The sequence below is a fragment of the Onychomys torridus genome, chromosome 13 (genome assembly GCF_903995425.1).
Source record: "Onychomys torridus chromosome 13, mOncTor1.1, whole genome shotgun sequence".
Classification (NCBI taxonomy): Eukaryota; Metazoa; Chordata; class Mammalia; order Rodentia; family Cricetidae; genus Onychomys; species Onychomys torridus.
In genome coordinates this window covers 50,290,888-50,317,054 of record NC_050455.1, presented here as the reverse complement: position 1 = coordinate 50,317,054, position 26,167 = coordinate 50,290,888, and the positions used below count along the sequence as shown (strand labels likewise).

General features: G+C 46.4%; 1 protein-coding gene across 1 annotated transcript in view; it reads right to left on the bottom strand.

Annotated features, from left to right (window-relative positions):
* Positions 1-2,437, bottom strand: part of Sh3tc2 (SH3 domain and tetratricopeptide repeats 2) — a 58,399-nt gene extending 55,962 nt beyond the window's left edge. Inside the window, exon 1 of the mRNA XM_036205058.1 lies at positions 2,309-2,437. Within this exon, the coding sequence (XP_036060951.1) occupies positions 2,309-2,429 (121 nt within the window). The 5' untranslated portion in view covers positions 2,430-2,437. The remainder of the gene's footprint in view (positions 1-2,308) is intronic.
* Between the last annotated feature and the right edge of the window lie 23,730 nt (positions 2,438-26,167).

Genomic DNA, 26,167 nt, shown 5'->3' with positions numbered 1-26,167 from the left:
CCAATAGCAGGAGCAGCCAAGGAAACTAGAACACAGGCCTCTCTCCAGTAGAATAGCAAATTAGAGATGAGGTGTGGCCCGTATTAGCTAACAGTAGAACAGCTAGCTGGTCATCACTATAAGTCCTATCTAGGAGACATGCTGTCCAATCAAATCCTCCCCAAAATTCTTGTGATCGGCACCACCACTCAACGCAGCACACTGTCAGATAACTGCCACTCACAGGTCCCAGGGACTTGCCTGAGGTCACGCAAATGTTAAGCTGTTCAGAGAAGTGCCTCGGACTGTGACATTTCTCTAGGATACACCGGGAGGCTAGGATGGAAATGTTTACACCATCTGGCCTCAGATGCATCCCTAGCGACTTCCCTCAGGAAAAGCCGGGCGGGTGGAGAACAGCACAGGAAGAAGGACTGGGAAACTGTGACAGAATAAATAGTAAGCTGGCTCCTATTTAATAGTGAGCTATCCAGGGGCGACCCAGTGCCAGTGGTGGAAAAAAAAAAGTGAAAGGATACAATTATGGGATGACAGTGTCACAAAACTTCCAGGACAGCTTCAGTCTCGGCTTCCTAGTCTCGCACCACAGAACTCATCCCAAATGGGACTGGGTCAAACAGTGGCTGAGCTCCTCCCATTGAAGCTGGGGTTCGTGTCAGGGGCAGAGCCCCTGAGCATCTCCACAGCAGAGTACAACCTCAGACTTTGTAGAGGACCACATGGAGCCCAGAGAATGTGATATGCCAGAGTCACAGAAATGTCATTAACAAGGCCTGATATCTATTCTGCATGATTAACCGTGAACTGGACTGTTTTCAATGTGGAATGTATAGACTTGAGACCCCCCCACAACCCTGTAAAGAAAGCATGATGGGTCATAAAACCCATGGGTGAGGAGACTGAAACAGAGGAGTTAAATAAGTTACTCTATGTGAATACAAGAACCAAGCTCAAATCGACCTTTAGGCCAGAAAGCCCACGTTGACCACAACGACATATTCCTACCTGGAGGTAAACAGTCAGACTTGGACCCCAGGTCCCTTGGCTTCCAGACCTGTGATCCCAAATAGTCCTCACGGGGTACAAAGGTATCAGGACTTGGAGGAAAGGTTTGAAAAGGCTATAAACCCAGAAATTTGGAGAAACAAAGTATGCCAAAGCCTTTTGTGATGTTTGGAGTTCATCTGCTTATAGTTTTTGGGTGGGTTTCTTGGTGTCCCTTGTCTGGGAAGAAGTTCTTGCTGTAAGTGTCAAAATGTGTAGGTCAGGACTTCTGACTTGCTTGGGGTTCCCTTTAAAAATCTCAAGTCCTAACTGTGGTTGTGCTCACCAGAACCATGGCAGTGCTCACCAGAACCATGGCAGTGCTCACCAAAACCATGGCAGTGCTCACCAAAACCATGGTGCTGCTTACCAAAACCATGGTAGTGCTCACTAAAACCATGATAATGCTTACCAAAACCATGGTAGCTCTCCAGGAAGACATGTGACCCTAATAAGGGTGCGGAATGATGGCTTAGAGCGATGTTCCTCTATCTCCCAAGTGAGTCCTCCCCAGCCCAGCCCAGCCCTTTCCCCTAGAGCCAACACTCATCCCGATGAACGTCCTAGGGTGAGACCACGGGGTCTCATTTGGCTGCACTTTGCAAAGCTGCAGGTGTTCTTTCAGCTCTATGGCCAACTGTCCCGGTTCCCCGGGACCGTCCGGGTTTTAGAGCTGACCACATCCCAGGAAAGCTCTCAGTGTCAGGCAAACCAGGAAGACTGGCCACCTTGTGTCCAGATTGCTGGACAGCTTCTTAGCCTAACTGTTCCATGACCTCAATTCAAAGGGGCCGAAAGTCACCCTAAGAGGCAGGAGGGAGGAAACCGCTTATGCTTCCTCTGCGGCAGAAGCCCTGATGAAAATAGCGAATAGCCTGAGTGACCCAGGCCAAATTTATGACCGTCCATGGGCCACAGAGGAACTCACTGTGGAGCCTTCTTCCTGTCCTAGGGAATCTTGGGAAGAAAGGAAGGAAGGGCTTAGTCACACACTGGGAGTGACAGCCAAGAGCGGCCCTCACTCCCCCGCTGCAAAGCACAGACCCAGCACAGAGCCGGCTTCTCGGGTAAAGTAGATGTTTACCCCAGACTTCACCACCTTTTTGCACCCAGAATGGAAACACCAAACTGGAAGGAGACAAGAGGCAGCCAGAAAGCACAGTCATCTCCCCATCTTTGGAAGGACAGGTTCTCCAAAACACCAACTTCCCTGTACCGTCACTCTTGCTTAATGCCCCAGGCCAGATCCCCTCAGGAAACTCACCTGGGCCCCAGGGCAGACTCCGCTCCCCAGGGATACAGAAGCAGCCACCCATGTGTGCACCATCCTCCCTGGGCCAAGGCCCCTGGGAACGCCAGTCAGGAGAACCTTGGGAGCCTCCCATCGGCCGGCGTCCCTCCTCCCGCCTCCTCCCTGGCACGCGAGGGGACCGAGGCGGCTCAATGCACAATGCAGCCTTTGATATCCGCCTGCCGTGGGGAGGCCAGGGTAGGTGGGAGGGGCCACTCAGCCTGCAGGCCAGATAGTCCTTGCTCTGTCAGGCCTTGGCCTGGGGAGCAGCTCCTCCCTGCCTTTCTACAGATTGCTTCATGCCTATCAGGCTGTGGCACATTCCTCGCATTCTAGGATCCAGATACAGTTCGGTTCTTGTGAGGGTAGCCAGGGCAGAGGAAGGCAAAGAGCATCCTGGGAATCGAGGGTGTTGTTCTTGCTGGCTCCCAGGTGGACTTGGCCCACAGACTCCCCTGCCAGCTCTTAGAAAGCCTCTCTGCAAATGCTTCCTGGGCGGCTGTTTGATAAAGCCAGGCCAGCGAGTGACCATCTGTCAGTGAGCCACTTACTGGCTGGTGAACAGCACTGAGCACCCTAGCTTCCAGCTGTGGACCCCCAAAGTCTTGGCGGAAGAGAATCCAGGAAATCACCCAGCGTTACCAAGAACTTTATGGTTGAAGGGCTACACTACCCAAAACATTTAAGGTGTCAGGCATTCATGAAGAACTGGTCACCCTAGACCAACCTCTTTTCTGTTTCTGATGAGCAGTGGAGCCGAGGAATGTCCATCACACGAGGCTGAGCCTCAGAAAAATCTCCAGTGAGATCACTTATGGGAGGTAGAGCGAACAGGCTGCATACCTTTGCTCAGGGGCTTGACTACTCTTAAGGAGCCAGCCACAAGACCCACTGGGCACTGACCTCCCTTTCTACCCAGAGCAAAGGTCTGCAGGAACACCCAAGGGCAAGAAGGTACTTGCAGAGAGAGACAGGGTCCTGGCAGGCTTGTGCTGCAGGCTCTCTGGAGGCTGAACTTTCAGGTCTCACTGTACTTGTAGGAAGAGCAGTGGCCTGGTCAGGTTTACATTCTAGGAGGAATATGGGGTGACAGTGAGAAGAACAGTCTCTCTGGAGTAATCCGGAGTGTCCACAGTGTATCCTGAATCAGCCTAGGGACATACAGCACGCAGGAACTCCAGCAGGCCTCTGCTGCAGCTTCAAAAGCTGTGTGCTAACTGGCTGTGAGTCAAACAGAAACTGTTTTCTATGAGCCAAGCACTCATTCTATATTACGTAAGGAACCGTAAGAACCCCATAATGTAAGCATCTTTGTTTTCTTTTTGATAAGGAAGAAAATAAGTGAAGAGGGGCATTTAACTTGCCCAAGTCATGCGCATGCGCGCGCATACATTTCTAAATGTCAGACTTAGTACCAGAACCCATCCTAGTTGGTCCCTTAGTTTTAAAATATCACTTTGCAGGCTGGAGGGATGACTGGGAGGCTAAGAGCACCGACTGTTCTTCCAGAGGTCCTGAGTTCAATTCCTATTACCCACATGGTGGCTTACAACCACCTGTGATGCAATCTGGCACCCTCTTCTGTATACATAATAAATAAATAAATAAATATCACTTTTCTGACACGTGAGTTCCTCCCAGAATTGTCAGAGCACAGTGAAGTGTCTGGACCAGCCATCCATGGTGGGAAGCATAGGCGAAGAGGAGAGCTGGGGATGGCGAGGCCTCTCAGGGGTGTGGTCCCAGCCCCCTCATGGTGGGCGTTTTGTCTATGGACAACTGTTTAAAATGTCTGTTTTCCATGATGGATGCCATGCCCTCCCCTCACCCAAACCTACTCGAGATGAAAGGGTAAGTTGTTCTTTAGAAAGCAGCCATTCATTTTCTCTGGGAGGTACCCAAGAACCAGACACTGAAGAGAAGCCAAGCTTTGGCCTCTGTGTGCACATGGATAGGCTTATCGCTTCTCTGGGACTTATCCACATGCCACTCTCATACAGGGAACCACACTACCAGAAATGATGGTGGACCAAGACCCAGGTCAACCGTCCTAGAGGATACCCTGGGGCAGAGGGTTGAGACGGACATTTTGGCAAGTCTGAAATGAATGGCCCATTCTTGAGGAAGTCTCTACTTCCTTTGAGATGCAAAGACCTCAGCTCTGCTCATGAATTGTTCTGATGAATCATCACAACCAAGAGATGTCTAGGCAGAGAGGCAGCAGGAGCAAAGGCCCTGCAGCAGAAGCCTGGGTTGCATATTAAAGGAAGCACAGTGGTTAGAGAGCTGGGAGACAGGGATTTGTGGATGAGCTCAGAGGCCACAGCAGCAAACTTTCTTCTCCATGCTGGAGCTCTTGAGGACAGTCGGTGTTTGATGTATTTAGCTTAGAACGTCAGGCAGGTTCTCTATTATTGAGCTGTATACTCCCAGGCCTGATTTATCCTGTTTTTACATTAGGATGAATTTCTTGAGATGGTATTTCACCCTAAGTGCCTCCACAGCCACCTTCACACCGGTGTGTCAGCCAAACATCTATGGTAGTTTCCTGCTGAAAGACTACAACTCCCAGCTTCCATTGCAGACTACGAATGTCATTCCACTCCTATGAGAGACCACACGCCATCTTCATTGTAGGGCACAAGAGAGTGGCAAGATGCCCCCTAACTGTGAATAAACATGGTCAGGCCTAAGATCAGGCTAAGACTTTCTTTCTGTGTTCTCTTACTCTCTCTCTCTCTCTGTTGTTTGTTTGTTTGTTTGTTTGTTTGTTTGTTTTTAAATCTAACAACCTGGGTACCATGAGCTCAGCAAATTGGCACAGAACTAACCATTCCAAAGGAAGTCGCAGCAGGCTGAGTGTATGAGGGGACAAATCCACAAAGAGTATGCTTAGTGTTTCCCCGTGAACAACTGAGAGAATTAGTATGATGTCTACTGAAATGTTGGGCCCTGAGAAACAAACTTTGAAGGATCTGGCTTCTAAGTTTAAGGTTAAGGGCCTTCGATACTTGCGTCTAAGCAAAGACGGAGGTAGGAATGGGACGTCAGAGGGGCTTGCCAGCCACAGGCAGAAACATCAGCAGTTAGCAGAGAGGATGCGTTTAAAGTCACAGGATTAGATGTGATGTTCTGAGAGAGTGCTGGCCCAGTAGAATAGAAAGGAAACATGGAGACTGGGTCATGCAAGCCGCTGATTTTGGCAGTAGAGGAGGGGGCAGGGCCCGTGGGGGGTTGTAAATGTGACGGATTCCTGGAAGAAAGTGTCTTTGCAACAGGTGTGCTGACTAGTCTTATGTCACCTTGACACAAGCTAGAGTCATCAGAAAGGAGGGAGCCTCAACTGAGAAAATGCCTCCAAAAGATCCAACTATAGTCATTTTCTTAATTAGTGACTGATGGGAAAGGACCCAGGCCATTATGGGTGGTGCCATCCCTGGGCTGATGGTCCTAGGTTCTGTAAGAAAGCAGGCTGAGCAAGCCATGGGAAGGAAGCCAGTAAGCAGCACCCCTCCATGGCCTCTGCATCAGCTCCTGCCTCCAAGTTCCTGCCCTGCTTGAGTTCCTTCCTGTCCTGACTTCCTTCCATGATGGACTATGATGTGGAAGAATTAGCCAAATAAACCCTTTCCTCCCCAAGTTGTTTTGGTCATGGTGTTTCATCACAGCAAGAGTAACCCTAACTAAGACACCAGGTGCCCCATTATGTCCGTGTTGCTAATAGAGGAGAGATATCGGTTGAGAACCTGCCACTGACTGTCTCAGCTGCACTGTGAGGATGGACATTTCACTGGGGAAGATTCAGGAGCACGAGTTCAAAGAAAAGGGGGATCCCAGACACATTTCATTTGCCACCAACATCACCATCAAGTATTTATTCCCCTAGTATTTTTTTGGTAGCAGCAGGCATAAGTGAAGTTGGCTGAGTGACAAGTGGCAGCTGACCCAGCTGGGGAGCAACAGGGAGAAGAAGAGCCTCTGCCCAACCTTGGGAAGCCCCTGCTGTGCTCTGGGCTAGGGGGAAACACAGGACTGGCTACTCATGTCAGCGGCTGTTCTACTTTGTCCTGGAGACCAAACATCCAGATGTGCTGGTGGAGTTCCCCAACTTGTAAGTGTCACAATCTAATTCAAAGAAGTCTTCCAGAGCTCAGAGTGCCCAGAACTGCTGGGCAGGGACTGAAGACAAGACCTAACCAGGGAGCTTCCTGGTTTGCCCCTGCACATGGGAAATACATCTTCTCTTGGAAAATCTTGTCAGGGTAATAAGAGGAATGAGTCCGGCAGAGAGGGTATCTAAGATACAGCACCTGCTGAGCAGGCAGAAGGCCCTGGATTCCAGGCCCACCATAAAAACAAAGACCAAAAAGGAGAGGAAGGGAAGGGGGGAGGGAGAGAGAAGGCGGGGAGAGGCTACACTTGTGAGAAAGAACTGAAAAGACCCTGCTACAGGTTGAGGGAAGGGGCGGGGTGGGGGGGACACACAGAAGTTCCCTGTGTCAGGCATCAAAATGTGATTTTATTGGAAACTGAGTGTCATTATATAAAGTAGGGTAGCTTCATACAGTAGACCTGTAATCTAATATGAACAGTGCATGAGGGGGTGTGGCTGGAGTTAGGCAGGAGAAGGCAACTCAGCTGGGCATAGTAAATCCTGCCACACATCCAGCATTCAGGATGTTGAGGTAGGAAAATGGAGAGTTCCAGGCCAGCCAGAGTTATGTAGCAAGACCCTGTCTCAAAACAGCCAAAACCAGGCTGGGCATGGTGACATATGCTTTTAATCCCAGCACTCAGGAGGCAGAGACAGGTGGATCTCTCTGAGATAGAGGCCAGTCTGGGCTACAGAGTGAGATCCAGGACAATCAGGGATGCACATTGAGACCCTGTCTAAAATCAAAAGAGAAGAAAGGAAGGAAGAAAAAGAATGGACCAGCAAGAGAGGGAGGAAATACATGAGCAAAGTACCGTGATATATATGTGAGCAAATGTCATGATGAAACATTCTTTTGTATGTTAACTTTAAAGATTAATTAAAATAAATTTCTGGGATGGAGAGATGGCTCAGTGGTTAAGAGCACCAATTGCTCTTCCAGAGGACCCAGTGCTCATTCCCAGCACCCACATGGCAGCTCACAACTGTCTATAACTCCAAGATCTTGACACCCTCACACAGACATACATGCAGGCAAAACACCACCGATGCAAATAAAAATAAAAATAAATTTCTTCCCAGTGATAAAGGTCCTTAATGTAGAAAAACCAAGAGCACAGAAACATACAAAACAAACATCAGTGACGTCATCCCCTCAGGACACACTCTGTGCAGTGCCCGAGTCCTGTGTAGAGATTGCACTTCATGTTTTGTCATTTTCTAGCCTTACATCACATTGTAAGCCATTTTCCACCCTTTTTAAAATTTTTGATTTTTATTTATTTATGTGAGTGTTTTGCCTTGGAAATCAGAAGTTGGCAGAATCCCTGGAAATGGAATTATTTATCACTTATCAAGAAAATACACCACAAACATGCCTACAGGCCTATCTAATGGAATCATGTTCCCAATTAAGGTTCCTTCCTCCCAGGTGACCATAGCTTCTATGAAGATGACAAAAACTATCCCACACAACAGTGAGTGCTCCTAACTGGTGAACCATCTCTCTAGTGCCATCTGCTGACACTTCAGTGTGGATTTCTTGTGGGAATCCAGCTCCTACCTTTCAAAGGGTTCTTAGATGGAGGAGAGAGGGATAAGAAAATATCAGCTAGAAAAGAGAGACCTAGAAGAGGAGAAGAAACACAGGGACACGGGATAGCTTTGGGAGGGCCTGGGTCAATACCCAACAGCCCTAGGTTTATTCAAAAGGTCTGTTTATAATATGCCAAGGGGAGAGGCAAAAGACCTCCCCCTTGCAAGATCAAAGCACACCATACAGCCAAGTGTAGACTCTTCCAAACACCTGGTAAACATACTTGTGGCCAAATCATCTCCTTATGCAGCCCTGCTGGTAAAGCAAGCCCAGATTCTCTGACCATGAGTAAGTTCTCACTAGGAAGCCTCTGTGGATCTCCACAATTTCTGACCTCCAGAGCTAGGAGACAATAGATTCCTGATGTTTGAAGGCATTTAGGCTGGAGTGTGTCACTAATATTGCTTACTCTCTCATGTATTAAAATCAGGTTTCCAGGTTGGCAGGCTGAGGTAGGAGGGAGAAGGAGAAGGAGAGAGGAGAGAGAGAGAGAGAGAGAGAGAGAGAGAGAGAGAGAGAGAGAGCATGCCTGCACATGCCAAGTTGCTGATGACCCCAGCCAGACCCCAACACTCCCTACCACTCCCAGACAAAGGAATGTCTCTTCAGTTCAGATCAACTTCTGGAGGTATTTAAATCTCAGGCATCAGACACGGTAGAGTGGGTAGGGAAGAGGAGCCTGCTGGCCAGTGAGTCCATCTGGGTGTCCTCCCCGGAGGTACACTCATGCCTGGACATCAGGAGGCTACAGGAGGAGGCTGGTGACAGCATTCTAGAAACAGGTAGGCATAGTGACTTCGTAGTGAGAAAGAAGTCAGTGTCCAGAGTCAAGAAAGAATCTGAAGGCATCATCACTATGTGGTACATAAAGTTTCAATGTGATGCAAAAGTGAGAGTCTACTTAACACACATAGATGGAAGTCCTGAATGTGTGCATGCCTGTGTATGCAGATCTAGTCAGTCCCTCCATCCATGTGTACTCCCCTGAACTGAGGAGGTGCCAGCAAGAATCAAAGTAGACTTACCCTACTTTTCACAGCTGGGAAAGAGAGTAGATGGACTCTTATAGTATATGATCTTTTGTGTTACTGAAATTTTTTCAACTATAATGTTCCACAACAGTCTTCACATTGTAAATATAAAGATATATGATATATATCTTTGGAGAAGATGGAAGGCAAGAGAGATGAGGGAATGTTCACATATAAACATGACCAGTCATGGGTTCTGTAGAAGGGAGGTCTGGGCATATTCCAGGCCACTGTACTCCTCATCTGACCTAACCCAAAGGATGCTGGGCACCACAGAAGGTGGTTCCAGTCCCAGTGCCAAAACCAAGAGGCATGGTAATTTGGAGGGAAGAGGCAGTACTATCAAAGGGTATTCTGTTACAGGCATACTCTGATAACTGGTGGTTTCTCAGCTCCCCAGTGATATGAGGGCTGTCCAGAGCCCCAACTGATAGAGTTACTGCTCCCTGGAGGAGGCAACATTTTAGGACCATCTGCTGGGGTGGAGACAATGAAAGAAGCTTCACCATCCTCTGTGCCCCTCCCCATAGATAAATATGTCCACCATCCCTAATGTCCATCCCTAAGATGGCAACGGTTAGGTGGGGTTTAGTAGGGGGTCCTTAGGTTATTGGAGGTGGGATATCTGGGGATTTGTGCACCTCATCCAGTCCCTTCTCTCTGCTTCCTATCTCATGATGCTACCAGTTCCCTGAAGCACTTCTCACCATTACTATAACCCCATCCACACCAGAGATCAAGGAAATGGGACTACTCAATCTTGGCCTCAAACCTTCAGACTATGAACAAAATAAGCCCCTCTTCACTTCAAAAAGCAGCCTATTGGGGGAGTTTTGTAACAGTAATTCCATGATGACTACTCTAGCCAGCAAGCTATTCAGAGGCCCTTGCTGGGCCCTGGAGGATAGCAGAAGACTCCTTCTGCCCCCCCACCATTCTGTCCACACATTCCAGGCCAGAGTAGCATGAAAGTCTACAAAGATGGACACCCTACATACACTCAGTCCTAGGCCTTGTCTTATCGGGGAGGAGGAATTAACAAGACCAGCTGTCAGCCAGCATAGAAACAGAAATCTTACTGTTTGCCTTCACCTCCCAGTTGTTGACTTGTGGTCAAAAGAGCTGATTTTGAGTGTACAGTCTTAGACACAGACATCTTTAAATAAGTACAAAAAAAAACAGAATTAAAGGAGGGTAACATAAAAGCTCTCACAAAATGATGCTGAGGTCTCTAAAAAGTGTGTCAGGGTGTTTGTTCTTGGCTTGTGCAAAGCCTGTGTGTGCTGCATCACATTCTGTGAGTGGAGATTGTAGAACCATGAAGAGGAGAGGGAATTCTTCAATGAACAGAATGTGCCAGTAGGTGACAATGGAGAGTAAACCCCAGACCCTGCCGCAGAGCCCACGTGGCAACCCACCCAACAGAAGAGAGACTCTTTTCCACAAGATCATCAGAAAGATGCCTGCAGACTCGAGGCTGTGACCCTTCCTTCTTCATTTTCAATAAACCTGTTTGCAAGATGTTCACTCAAGAAAGGAAATGTGCATTTCCATGTGCAACTGTTTCTATCTTCTAAGACACGCGCAGACACACACCTTCCTAGGCTCACAAATTTGTGCAGCACAAAGGGGTGTGCACGTGGGTCCTTTTTCTAGATAGTTTCATTGCTTCCTTTCAGATGGTGACCTTGGGAAAAGCAACCTCTTCCTGCTTATATCAGCCTGCCGAGTCAGGGGCAGCTCACATCTTATTGCCTTGGATAGCTAGATCTCACCAAACTCAACAAATCGAGGTCTCTGGAGGAAGAGTCTTTGGAGATCATCCTGGTATGTTTCAGCACCTAGAGCTGAGAGGTTTCTTTCTCAATGAGGTGTAGATTTTAGAAGTCTACATTCCCAGCTGGGCGGTGGTGGTGCACACCTTTAATCCCAGCACTCGGGAGGCAGATCCAGGCGGATCTCTGTGAGTTTGAAGCCAGCCTGGTCTCCAAAGCGAGTTCCAGGAAAGGTGCAAAGCTACACAGAGAAACCCTGTCGTGAAAAACAAAGAAGAAGAAGAAGAAGAAGAAGAAGAAGAAGAAGAAGAAGAAGAAGAAGAAGAAGAAGAAGACGACTACATTCCCAAGTCCCCATTCTGCATCTTCAGATCTCCCTCAAAGCTTAACAGACAGCTACAAGCATCAGAACAACAGGTGTGGGGACAGTGTGGCTCTGTCTGAAAAATTGTACTCACAGTCAGCATTCACAAGTCACTGTCCAGGGACTCCCTGTGAAGAAGACACCCCTCCACATGTCACAGAAGTGGGGCAGGGACCACAGACAGATGTGGACTGATAAAGCAAGTGTGACCAAGAGGTGGCAGGAAAAGGACCATGGGCGCTGTAAAGAACAGCTGCAGGGGAGTCCAGATGGATGGAGAGGTCTAGGAGAAGAAGGGATACATAACAGACCATGATCATGACAGAAGATCAGGAGAACACCAGGTATCGGACTGGAAAGGAGTCCGGAGTAGGAAGACTAGGTAGAGTAGAAGGTGTGTGTCTTAGTAACGGTTCTATTTCCTAAAGAGATACTATGACCAAGGCAACTCTCGTAAACAACATAAAATAAACATTTAATTGGGGGCTTAATTACAGTTTCAGAGGTTTAGTCCATTACCATCATGGTGGGCAGCATGGCAACATTCATGGTACTAGAACAGTAGCTGAGAGCTACATCTTAATCCACAGGCTGAGAAAGAAAGCACTGTGTCTAGCATGGACTTTTAAAAACTCAAAGCCCATCCTCAGTAACACACTTCTTCCAACAAAGTCCCACCTACTTCACAAGGACCTATCTCTTAATGTTTCTCAAATAGCTCTACTCCTTGATGACTAAGCATTCCAGTTATATAAGCCTTTGATGGTCATTTTTATTCAAACCACCTCATTCCACTCCCTGGCCCCACAGTCTTTTAGCTTCAAAAGTCTCAATATTGTTTAAAAGTCTGAAGTTCAAAGTCTCTTCTGAGACTCAAGGCAATCTCTTGAGTAACTGTAATCCTCTAGAAAATCAGAATTTAAAAAACAGATCACATACTTCCAACATACAACAGCACAGAATATACATTACCATTCCAAAAGGGAGGAAAGGGAACACAGAGAGAAAATACCAGACGAAAGCAAGATTAAAAACCAGCAGGCCAAACTCCAAACTCTGCATCTCCATGTTTGATATCAAAGCACTCTTCAGATCTCCAACACCTTTCAGCTTTGTTAACTGGAACACACTTCTTTCTCTTGGTCTGGTTCCACTCCCTGTTAGCAGCTCTCCTTGGCAGGTATTCTACAACTCTGGCATCTCTAACATCTTGGGTTCTCCAACACAATTCAGGCTTCACCTCCACAGCTTCATGCAATGGCCTCTCTGGGCCTCCGTGCAAGAACACCCTGACACTCACCTGGCCTCTGTAGCTTTCCTTAGCCACAGATGGAGATTCCACTGTAGTCTTGTAGACTTGACTCTAAAGTCACATGGCTAAAGCTGCCAAGTTCTAGTGCTTGGTGATACTGAAACGTGACTCCTCCCCCATTCAATTACATTTGCATCAGCTTGCTGTTGGTGATTGTTTCCTTCACTGCTTAAGCTGTTTTAAAATTCTTTTTCACAAGTTGGAAGCTTAGAGTGACAACTAGTAACTACATAGCACAGTTACTACTAGGCTGTTTGGAATCTCCTCTGCCAATGCCATTTATCCAAAACTCTTCAATTTGGCCTCTGGCAAAGTTTTAAGACAAGAGCAGAAAGCAACTAATATCTTTGCCAAAATACCCTAAGAATAGTCTCTAGACCACTTGCAGATATTCCTTCCCTCCAAAATCGTTTGGTCTGCGGACCCCTGCATTCCACATCTCCTCCAGCACCACTGTCTTCCATGCTCCTACTAGGATAGCCCATTAAGGCATACTTAAAGTATCCAACTGCTTTTCTAGTCCAGAGTCCCAAAGTCCACATCCCTCCAACAAACAGCAAGGTAAGGCTTGTCACAGCAATATCCCACTCCTGGTACCAATTTCTGTCTTAGTCACGGCTCTATTTCTGTGAAGAGACACCATGAGCAAGGCAACTCATAAAAGAAACCATTTAATCAGAGGCTTGCTTACAGTTTCAAAGGTCTGGTCTGTTATCATCATTGCAGAGAGCACAGAATGAGCATGGTAGCACTCATGGTACTGGAGCAGTAGCTGAGGAGAAAGAGAGACAGACAGACAGACAGACAAGAGACAGAGAGACAGAGAACTAGCCCTAGCATGGGCTACAAGGCCATACCTACTTCACAAGGCCATACTTCATAATCCTTCTCAAATAGTTCTATGCTCGAATGAATTGGCATTCAAACATATGAACCTATGGGGAACACTCTTATTCAATCCACCACAGTGGCAATGCCAGAGATCATGAGCAATGGCAGAGAGTGGGAAGTAGCTGCTAAGTGTAAGTTGTTGTCAGGAGCATGTCCCCCCACAAGACAGCCAGGAAGCAGAACTCACATATGTCAAGGATGCTATTCTGTATGTGATGACTTGGGTAAAATTCAAATGTTCTCCCAAGGCACCATGGGTTGCAACCCAATCCCCATTGTGAGGAGGTAAGATGACGGACTTGAAGCTGAGTTGTAGCCCAGTTGGTACCGGGCTTGCCTAGCAGGCATGAGGCTCTGAGTTCCATCACCAGCATCTCATAAAACAGATGTAATGCTTGTAATCCCAAGAGGCAGGAACAACAGAAGTTTAAGGCCAGCCTCAAAAGACAAAACCAACGAGGTAGGACTTAGTTCAGTGTAAAGTTCAGAGGTCAGGCCTTTAGGGTGATCAAGATTAGTTCAAGTCATTAAAACTCAAGCAGTTGGGCATACCTGTGAGGGCATTTCTTAATTGGATCATGCGAGGTAAGAGACCCACTCTAAATCTGGGCCATGCCTGCTGGTGGCAGCCCACCTGAACAATGGAGAGAGGAGGCTTCTGCTTTTGCCTGCTTGCCCTCACTCTCCCTGGCAAGTTCATCTACTCTGCTACTGAGGTGTTCCTTCACTGGTATCAGAACCAACTTCCTAGAGATTCCAATGTAGACTGAAGACCAGCAGATCTCGGGGAAGTCCCTAGAATTCCAGCACCAGATTGGGACTGCTGAGACATTCAGTCTCATGGGCTGAGCAATTATCAGATTCCTGGCCTTTCTGTAAGATCAGTCATTATTGGACTACCCAGAACACAGCCTATAGACCACTCTAATAAACATGTGTGAATGTGTGTGTGAGTGTGTGTGTGTGTGTGTGTGTGTATTATATACTATATATTCCTTATATATTATATATGTGATTTATATAGATTTATTGTACATGTATGTATACATTCCTTTAGGGAATGCTGCCTAGTAAAGGGACCAACTCCACTGGGTCATTCATATTCTAACAAGCGCTCTAAGGGGCACTATTATCATTCCCAACTTACATATGAAGAACTTGAGGTTCTGAGAGGCTGAATGCATTTCCAAAGGTCAAAGGGCACTCTGTGGTGGACCCAGACCCTTGAACAGGGAACCACAGCATTTCCCTCCTTGTTCCTTCTTACTGTAATGAACATTTGCAGAACCCTCTGTGTAGAGTGAGAGAAACCTTCAGGATGACCTGGGCGTTAATTCAACAAGTTACTGAGCAATGGCTACGGAGCAAGAACAACCCTGCCTAAAGAGACAGTAAGGGGAATGGTCAAGACCACCAGTAGGGTGTGCCCTTTCATGGAGGTAGCACCCTAGTAAACAGGAGAGAGACTAAGCAAACAACCAATTAGCCGTGGTGAGCGGGAGGGGGCGGAAGCAGGGACACATCGCTTTATCCCATCCACTGGTCCAGGGACTACTTGTTGTTCAGTGCAGAGACGGCACTCACCTCAGCCCAGGGCCAGAATGCACCGAGCCTGTCAGCCTAAGGCTGAGGTGGAAGATCTCCTTCTACAAAACCAGTCTTTCCTTCTAAGCTCCTCCCAGTAAACACTCTCCTTCCTTATCTCTCAGACTCAGATCCAGCACAGTGTTGGCCCCAGGACGCCAGAAATCCCCTTTTCACCCATTGCCTGCAACTCCAGGGCAGACCCCCGCCCCCGGGGCGGAGCCGCTGATGCATCCGGCAAGAGGCCACAGGGAACCCAGCTGTCCCACCCACCCATTCCGGAGCTGCCTGAGCCTAACTGAGCCCATGTCATGGATGGCGATCCCCTGGCTCTCTTTGGCATCCCAAACCCCAGATCCCAGATGACTAGAGGGATTCATGAGCCGCTCACAGGGGCCAGGGCAGACTGGGACCTAGAGCTCCCGAAACTGGCCATGGGTGGGTCTGTGTGACCTGCTGCCCGCGCCCTGCCTTCCTGTGGTCCACACCCTTTTCTCTCCAAGCGGTGGCGACTATTGTTAACAACAAATGTATACACACAGTTAGATGAGTGTTCTATGTAAACAGAACCCTCCGGTTTTTCAGCGTTCCTTCCAGTCCAGCTCGTCTGTATCGAAAGCCTCACATCAAATAAAATAGCACCTGTTAGATGGTGCGTTTCTAGAGCCCCCTCTTACAACAGCCCTGATGTTCCAACCCCACTGTTCTCCTGGATTCTCCGCTGTGCTCTCTAGCCTTTGCTGGGCCCTTATATGGCCCGGTCTTCTACGGCTGCCATCTGCTCATCCTTACAGGCATGGAACTACTTTTTTTTTTTTTATCTTCGTTTTCATTCAGTTTCACGCTGCTTTCCTGTTTTGTGATTCTTTACTACGTATGTGTTCCAGAGGATTCTAAGCTTGCCTGTTTTCCAGTCACCCCGCTTAGCTACCCTATGTACCCACAAAGTATCTGCAGAATAAAGCAAATGCTAGTGAGCTTCCCTGCTCCCGGCATGGAGCCAGGGCTCAGCAGCCTTCCTTGTCTTCCCCAGACGGTGAACATACACAGACCCTCCTCCGTGCAGCTGAGGGACCTGGCAGGTGAGAACAAATTTTCGGTGGTTTAGGACACAAGGGAAACCATGGGTCACTCTGCATAGAAACCATCTAAGGCAGTAGGAGGCCTATCCTAGAGCACACAGTGCGGGGCGGACCTGACTTGACTCCCGCCTGGGCGCCAACATGCTGTGTGGCCTTGAGAAAATACAGAACCTCTCTGTGCTTTAGTTCCTACTGCAGTAAAATGGGGGTGTGCCAGCACCTGCCTCGGGGGCGTTTTGTGCAGGTTAAATGCAGTGTTTAGAACAAAGCTGTGCCTATAATAACTATTATCCATCATTATTTACCATTATTTTGCCCCGAGTTAGTCCAGGAATCTTTCTACCTTCTGCATAGCAGTTCAGGAATTGACACCTCGTACGCAGTAGGTGCCAAATGAGTAGATGTCAACTAAGTGAGAGGTGTTCGACCACAGAGGAGAATATGTTACACACTGGTGCTTCATCGTAGACTGTTTAGGCCGGGTGGTGGTGGTGGTGGTGGTGGTGGCGGCGGCGGCGGCGGCGGCGGCGGCGGCGGCGGCGCACGCCTTTAATCCCAGCACTTGGGAGGCAGATCCAGGTGGATCTCTGTGAGTTCGAGGCCAGCCTGGTCTACAAAACAAGATGCAGGATAGGCACCAAAACTACACAGAGAAACCTTGTCTCGAAACACGCCCCCCCCCCAAAAAAAAAGTAGACTCTTTATCTGAAGCACTCCATGTCAAAGAACTTTTCCTTCATGACAAGGGTGAGTGGGGAAATGAGACCTAAGGCAATGTAGTATTTATTGCATAAGTTGAAAATCTAGAACTTCAAGGCACAGTGGGTACCAACAGCTCATCCTCTCACTGGCTCTCAGCTTAATCAGTTTCCCAGATGGGGAGAGCTGTGGCCAGCTCAGCAGTGGAGAGCAGAGCTGAGCATCTGCTGAGTTGGTCATAGGGGGATGAAAATGTCTCTCTCTGTTGGGTTGTTTTGTTGTACCAAACTTGTCTTTTATTCTATGCTGTGCTGTTGATTACTCTCAAACCATACCTTAGGAAACAGATTCGTTAATTAAAAAAAAAAAAAAAAATGGGAAAGGAATCTCAGCACAGAAAATATACTTAGTAAAACAAGCTACAGTACTGCGGAAATCTCGAAAGCAAGGCAAGCCTCAACAAGAGTTGGGGAATACCCACAAGGCTAATGGTTGAGTCACATTCTTCTCAGCTTCCAGTAGCCACTTACTGAGCATATTACCAAGAAAGACCAGGAAACATGGGCTATTGCAAAATATAAGCAAATATATACTTCTTTGGTACTGTATAAAGTGGTAACTTTAACAGATCTACATGGTACAGAATATCTGAGAATCTTTATAAAAAAAAATATATCCATTCAAATCGATGTCAGGCAGTCTACACTGTCCACTCTACAGCATTTGACTGGTAGTGTTTTAAGCCTCCTTGGGCAATATAAACATAGAAAGAAATGAAGAAAGGGTCTCAAGTGTCTTGATTTCAAGCCTCTACTGGGCCACTTAGCACCCCAAAGACTCCATCCCTGGCCTCAGTGGATGCATGACGGCAATGTTTGTGTGAAGACGGCATTGTGCAGTTTTAGCTTTGTATAGAGTTAGAGAGGGAAATTTATTATATATTCATTCATTTCTCTTCCTTTGGTGTTTTGTTTTGTCTTGCCTTTTGACCGAGGTGGCACTGGGGATTAAGCTGGGTCGGTGGTTTTCTGCACACTAATCAAGTAGACTACCACTGGCCTGTACCTAGAGCTGTGAATAAAACTCTAGTAGGTGGCTTCAGCAAACACCTAGGGATGGGTGACAAAGCACTGAGGAAACAAGCCACAAAAAGGAAGCTTGGGTGCTACAAAGTGCGGATTCTGCCACCTACAGCGAGTTCATGATGAGTCTTTAGGGAAAGAATATAATTGCTAAAGGTTGGGCTTGAAGGAGTGTCATGTGTGGAAGAAATCCTTGACGACACAGAAACCATTATGCCCAGACTACTGACTTTCTAGCTTGGCTAAAGCTTACTTCCTACTGAAGTAAAGAACCTTTGAACTTTCAGAAAGCACTCAGCCTAGAAAATATAATCTTTAAAACGAATTCTAGATTTAAAACAACATTGTTGTTAGCAAAGGGCCATTTTGTTTGGTTGTTTGGTTGGTGTTTTTGTTTTGTTTTGTTTTTGAGACAGGGTTTCTCTGTGTAGCTTTAAAGCCTGGCCTGGAACTCAGAGATCCACCTGCCTCTGGCTCCTGAGTGCTGGGAGTAAAGGCATGCACCACCACAGGCAGCTCAGAGCCATCTTTGAAAAAAGTAACTTGGAGCTCAAAGGATAATAACCACACTCATTGAGTGGACTGTGCGAGCTTGGCTGTGGTCTGAGCGTCTGTACTTCTGTCTCACTTCATTCTCAGCAGGCAGCATTCCCACAAGGAAGAGACTGCCGCTGTCTCCTTCTCACAGATGAAGAAGCTGAGGCTCCAGAAGATGCCACACCTGACAGACTCACACAGCGAGGCTGCCTGGAAGCAGGATGGAACAAAGGCTGCCCTGTGTGAGCAGTCAGAGGATGGAGCTGCAGTGGTGAGGGTCCATAATCCTCTACACAAAGAAGATTCATGGCCTAGGTGAGCCTGTCAGGCAGTAAACTAAATCACTCAAGGACAAGGTAGGATAAAATGTGAAAGGTGTAAGTTAATATATTTAACTTTAAAGAAAGAAAGGGAAAGCCCTAGGAGGCAGAACCAAGGTGAGGGCAGATGCCTCGGGACCCTGAAGGCCCTCAGAGCTGGAACTGGACCTTCTTTTTCCACTCAGATAGTAGCAATAGCCCTGAGCCTGTGTGAAGCAGGGAAGCTATAGAAATAACTCTTACCAAAAGCCAGAAGGATTACTGCTCAGTCAAAGGGAAGTTAGGAACCAAGGGTACGCCAAAAAAGCTCAGCATCTGTCTGAGGCCATGTGTAGTAACTGCCAACCTGCAGGCCACTCCCTGAGACCGTGGAGAAACTGAATCCACCTGCCCATGCGGGAACTCCACCCAGAAGAGTGAGCCCAGAAAACAGGCATTGTGTGCTGACTCTTGACCCAACAGCCACTGTGGCAAAGCTAATGATTTTCACAAGGAAATGTTCATGAGAAGCCCGTCCCAAAAGCTTAACTGCAGAGTGGTTCGGAGTAGCTCACAGTTATACAAATTCAAGTCATGCAAGATATTAAGCACCAAGGTGTGAGGGGGTGGATAAGAGGGAGAAAAACACAAAAGAGCAGAGTTAGACAACTGGTTAGTCTACACTGCAAGAACAGAAAACAAGAGCAATTCACTGAGGTGCGACCAGATCTGAGATTCCACCAGTGAGGCACTCTCCACAGACCTGGATAGCATTGGTGATAGAGTCTTCAAAGGAAGCTCAAGGTGTGAAGGAACAGGGCTTTGCTGAATTCCCAGCATTCCAGGACCTGGAACAGGAATGAGAGAGACAGTCCAAACAAAGCCAGCCACCAGGCCAGTCCATTTTCCTATCTTTATCTCTACCCAGCTCTCTCCCTTTATATCTTTTTAATATCCAGTGCCATCTTAGCAAGCCAGCTCAGCTCCACTCAGTTCTGCTCTATGTTGCTTTTTACCCCTTCCTAATTATTTCCTCTTACTTATTCCTCTCCTGAAGAACACAGTCTGGCCTAGTTTACAAGTCTTCTGTGCCTCAGATTCCCGAGGCACAAGACTATTTGACATTACCTAATCTATGTTCTTACTTTCCCTTCTTTAGTCTACCTTTGGCCAAATTACCTCATTCCTCTCTTCCTGTGGTTACCCTCTCTATAGCCACAATAATTAATATACCGTTATTTATGCTGGTTCAACGCAACATCCACGGTGGCAAAAGCTACCTCTGTGGAGAGTACACATGGTACTATCCATGTCTCTTTACTTAAGGGCTGATGATTTACAGTTGATTGTTACTGTTTACATAGTGGGCCCACTCCTGGATAGGGACTATCGCTTCAGACAGTGTTCATGCATGAATAGGACTGGAGAAACCGCCCTGATTTTATTAATAAGACCTGTAAGATTCCTACTACATCTGGCGCCCATCGTTCGTGGTACGAATTCATGAAAAAGCCTCTTGCCTGTGGCCTTGTGGGCCCAGCTCAGACCCGAGCTACACTCGGCCGGCTGTGGTGGCACATGCCGGTAGGATTTACTGAAGAAGGCAGAGGCAGAAGGATCCCAAGTTGAGGCCGGCCTAGGAGAAGCTTCGGCTGGGGCAGAGACACAAACAGTGTCGGTGGGACCATGGAGGCAGTGGCTGCTGCTTCAAGTTGCCGGCTGCCTTTCATCGTGTTGGTGACTTTGGTGATGCTGCTACCTGGAACAAAGAATTTACTGCTGCTTGTTCAGAGAAGAATTGCCAGGACCAGCATGTTACAAGAAAGCATCGGCAAAGGTCAGTTTGGAAAAGGTTGGCAAGAGAAATGCTGGGGAGAAATTGCTGTGAAGATTTTCTAATCTAGGGAAGAACGTTCATGGTCCTGAGAGACAGACATTTATCAGACTGTGATTGCTCCAAACCACAGAGGAGGCACACACAAAAAAAAAAATCTAAAGGGAACCATGATCATGACTAACAGTGACTTTGAAATCTTCAAAAGGATGATGGGACTCCACAATGATGATGCCACATGGACTACGGTAAAGCCATTAACACCATGGAAAGATCGACTTTGGACTACAAACTGCTCAGGACAATTTTGAGATGACTGGCTGAGATGATCCTGACAGACTACTTGAACCCTAAGGACTTGAAACAAGCCCTGCACTTTATCATTATGCAGTGGCAGGACAAATGATACAGGACTTGACATTTAACCCAGAAAGAGAGTTGAGGTCTAAAAAAAAAAAGAAAAAAAGAAAGAAAGAAAGAAAAAGGAGAATATAGATATGAGGTAGATCACTGAATCTACTCTGAGAAAAAAAGATAAAGAAATAATAGGATAAATGGGTAGATCATTGAATCTACTCTAAAAAAAGAAAGAGAAAGATGACAAAAGGTAGATTATTGAATCTATTATGAAAAGAGAGAATATGGATATGATAAGATAAAAAGGGAGATTATGGAATCTACTTTTTTAAAAAAGGAACTATTTATTTTAAATAGCATAAGTAATGAAAAAAATTTTTGTCTGAGTTTATCAAATGTTCCTGGACTGGACATTGTTATATATTAATGGAGTTTTTCATCTGAATCTGTCAAATGTTAATGGACTAGCCATCATTAATGTAATCTTGACTGTGTATACTGTATATACTTATTGGATATGATTTTTCTTGTATTAGTTATGACCTTTTTTTAATTTTAGACAAAAACAGGGGAAATGTGGTGGGTATTGTATTCCCTGAAATATTGTGTATTCCCCAAAATAAACATATCTGGGGTCAGAGAACAGACAGCCACTAGAACAAAGCCAAAAATGGTGGCTAGAAAATGGGAAGAGTAAGCCATAATAGAAGTTGGGCGGTGGTGGTACACACCTTTAATCCCAGCACTTGGGAGGCAGAGCCAGGTGGATCTCTGAGTTCAAGGCCACTTTAGAAACAGCTAAGCATGGTGACCCACGCCTTTAATCCCAGAAACCCAACCTTTAATCCCAGGGAGTGGGGGCAGAAAGGGAAAGGTATATAAGGAGTGAGGACCAGGAACTAAGTGAGTAAAGCATGTAGTTAGTTAAGCATTTGGTTGGTTAAGCATTCAGGCTTTGGAGCAACACAGTTCAGCTGAGATTCATGTGGAGGAGGACTCAGAAGCTTCCAGCCTGAGGAAACAGGATCACCTGAGGGACTAGCAAGATGAGATAGCCGTGGCTTGTTCTGCTTCTCTGATCTTCCAGCATTTACCCCAATAACCTGCTCGGGTTTGATTTTATTAATAAGACCTGTTAAGATTCCTGCTACAACACATGGTACTATCCATGTCTCTTTACTTAAGGGCTGACGATTTGCAGTTGATTGTTACTGTTTACATAGTGGGCCCACTCCTGGATAGGGACTATCGCTTCAGACAGTGTTCACGAATGAAGTGGACTGGAGAAACCGCCCTCGCGACCAGCAGCAATCTAAAGGAGAAAATGTTGTCTCAACCTAGTCCCTCTGGAAGACTGCAAACATTTCCAATGAAAGAAGAAAAGGTGACTTAAAAATTAACTTTTAAAAACTTCAACCACAGATTTAACTCCTAATGTGCAAGTCCCAGTGCAAAGATGTCAGTAACATGAAAAACCAAGACAGCATGTCTCCTCCAAAATCTACCAGTTTCAGAGTAATGATCCTGACTAAAGATGACTTCAATGAAATGCCTGACAATGAATTCAGCAAAATGATGTTAAATATGTTCAAATAAGTGGAAGAGAACCTTTTTAAAATGCCTGAATTGATTCAAATGAACAGTTAAATGAAATAAGGAAGTCAATGCAGGATATTAAAATGGAATTCAATAAAGACACACAAGATACTGGGGGGAAATGGAATATTAAGCTTCCAATGAAAAAAAAGTTGTGTGTTAAATATTTGACATAATAAACTAGTCAGAAGACACAAAGATCACTTCCTACCAATTAAGGGAACTATCCATGAAGAAGCTATTAGGATTATGAACCTACAGGCCTCAAATGCAAGTGCATCCTGTTCCATCAGAAAAACACCACTAGAGATAAAGCCACAGACTAACTCCAACACAGAAATAGTGGGTGACTTCAATACCCCACTCTCACAAACAGACAGGCCACCCCAACAGAGTCTAAAACATTAGCGTTAAATGGCATTACATCAAATGGACTAAGCAGAGCGTTCTAAAGAAACGTTACCAAATATACATTGTTCTCGGCAGATCTAAAATAAGGAAGGGCATCACTACGGCTTGAATTCCACCAGCCTTGCTCCAAGTTCATTGCCCACACATGCATGTACACTACGTGCACTTACATCACATTCACTTACACACACAAGTGTCCTAACACATGGAAGACAGTCCTGTGTTTAAAGAGTCAATCTCATGTTAACTGTTCTTATCATGATTTAAAAAAAAAAAAAGGCAACAAATTGACTGTTATGGAGACATGAAAATTCTAATCAGCAAAAAGTAGACACAGAAAGCACAGGTAAGCATCATTAGGTCTGAGCTGGTCACTTTTCTTGTTACTGAAATAACACACCTATCAAAAGCAACTGAAGGCAGGAAGGGCTTATTCCGGCTCACAGTTCAAAGGTTACAGTCCATTGTGGCAGAAGTGTGAGGCAGCTGATCACACTAACTGTGCAATCAGGAAACCGAGGGGGATGAATGCTGGTGCTCGGCTCACTCTCCTTATCCGGTCCAGGACCCCGGCCTGTGGAACGGTGCTGCCCAGTTAAGGTGGGTCTTCCCCTTCATCGCACCTCACCTAAGGATTTCCTCACAGGCATAGGTAACTTTCAGATCCTGACAAATTGACAATCAGTATTAACCGTAAAAAAAAAAAAAAACCTGATGTTTTGCAAGCCTTTTAAAATACACAAAACTGTGTTACTATTTACAAATAGCAAGAGCATAAGAACAAGAATTGGTGTGATCTCCGCCATCAGACACAAAAGTGGAAGGATGAAGAATATATATATATATACACCTGCTAGTCCTTTCAACTACACTCACAAATGAGCACACACAGAGAGGCGCGCGCGCGCGCACACACACACACACACACACACACACACACACACACACACACACACACCAAGTATTCTTAAATGTCAACAATAAAGAGCAAGTTCTGTTCTTTCAGAAGACCTGAGATCCCTGTTGCCACCCTGGCTGGGCTTAATGCTAGGTCTACTTTATTAGGAGGATGATATCATTTCTTTTGAGAACCTTCCAGAGCCAGCTGTATGCCTACAATCCTAGCCCTTGAGAAGGGGAGGCAGGGAGGTGGAGGTTTCAAGCCAGACTGAACTACTAAGTGAGACCCTGTGTCAAGTTGTCATCTCCCTTCCTAAGCTGCTTTTCCTACAAAGTTAGTCACCAAGACCAGAACCACCCTGTTCCCATGACAGGCATCCTACCCAGCCCCATGGATTGGCCAAATTTCAAGGGTGATTTCCCTCTCGATATAATGTCCACCTTGTGGAGCGGTGGTGGCGCACGCCTTTAATCCCAGCACTCGGGAGGCAGAGCCAGGTGGATCTCTGTGAGTTCGAGGCCAGCCTGGTCTACAGAGTGAGATCCAGGAAAGGTGCAAAGCTGCACAGAGAAACCCTGTCTCGAAAGAAAAAACAAAAGTTAGCCCTTAGCTAGGCAGCGAAAGCTCAATGACTAAGTAAACTCAGTGGTTCAGCTGGGTTGCTGAAGTTCAGGTCAGAGAGTGATACTGAGGTGTCTGTGGAGCTATTGTACCCCATCTCCAAAAAGGCACCCGTGAAAAGGGAGGTGCTGTGGCTGCAAAGAGAGCTCCAGTCACCTTCCCCGACGCTCCAGCAGCCGAGATTGTTCTTTGGAAAAGCCAAGCTGCAGACGCCCATAAGCAGATTATAAACCGGACACTTCGGCTAGCATCAGGTGAACATGCTCTCAACATCACGACCGATAACAACCTCAACAATAACAGCAAATGCACGTCAACATGCAGGAGCACTGGACCAGACACCAATCTAAGTGCTTTACGTTGTTAAGTGCATTTAGACTCACGAAAGGCTTGTTAAACAGATGCTGACATTACACGTTTTACACCATGAGAAAGCGCAGGCACCACAGAGTGCCATCCACCTAGGAGTGTGTCGCTAGAACTCTGAAAACTCTTGAGCTATGCTGCCACCTAGTGGTTATCCAAAGATGGATCCCAAAGGCCTCCGCTGGCAACTGTTGGGTTAACCAGGCAATTATCACAAACTTAAGTCATGAGTCCAACTGCACCAGAGGACTCCTGAACAGACTAGCACATCTGGTACCTGGTATGCAGCTTTTTCTCTATACCTGTCCCCAAGAACCACCAGAAGCTACAAGCTGGAGAGCCAGCAGTATATCTTTACAGTCCTACCTCATGTATTAATTAATTCTCCATTCCTACCTCATAATCTGGTTTTCAGGGACTTAGATTGTCTGCCTCTTCCATAAGGTATCATAGCAGTCTTTTGTATAGATGGCATTATGCTGATTAGACCAACTGAGCAGGAATTCAGCAATGAATCTGGACTTGATGGTATATCATATGTGAATCAGAGGAGAGGAATAAATCCAACCAAAATTCAGAGGTCTTCTACCACAGTAAAATGTTGGTGAATCCAGTGGTGAAAAGACAAAAAGATATTCCTTCTAAGGTGAACTTTTTTTCTGCACGTGACTCCTCCCACCAAGAAAGAATCATGGCACTTAGTGGGTATTAGGATTTGGAGACGGCACATTCTTCCCTCAGGTGTGTTATTCTGGACTATTCACCAAGTGACTTAGAAAGCTGCTGGTTTTGAGTGGGTCTCAGAATGGGAGAAGGCTCACCAAGCTTTATCAAGTGCACAGTGCATGATTGTTACCAACAGTCACCCTACACTACAGCATAATAGCATGCCGTAACATCTGACTCCCACCTAACAGTAACTCAGCACCCATTCATCAACCTTTCCCCACCCCCTCAAGCCCATGCGTTCTCCTCAGTCATTGACAACCACCACCATCTACTGTCAACTCCTATTCGATGGGCAAGTCTAGATTTTTATGTGTGACATTGGGTAGTACTTGTCCTTCCATGCCTGGTGTATGACGTCACTTAAATAGTGGCTAGCGGTTCCAAGCATATTGTCACAAATTACAGGACTTCATTCCTTTTGTGGTCTAATACATATATACCTTGTCTTTAGCCATTCGTTCAGTGATGGATGTGTGGGCTCTGGCTACGGTGACCATACCACAGTGTGAATCTCCTGGGCACACCTGTGTCATTGGCGTTGGTAGTAGGCTTCCTGGGTCATATGGTAGTTCCATTTTTAATTTTCAGAGAACCCTCCAAGCTGTTTCCCT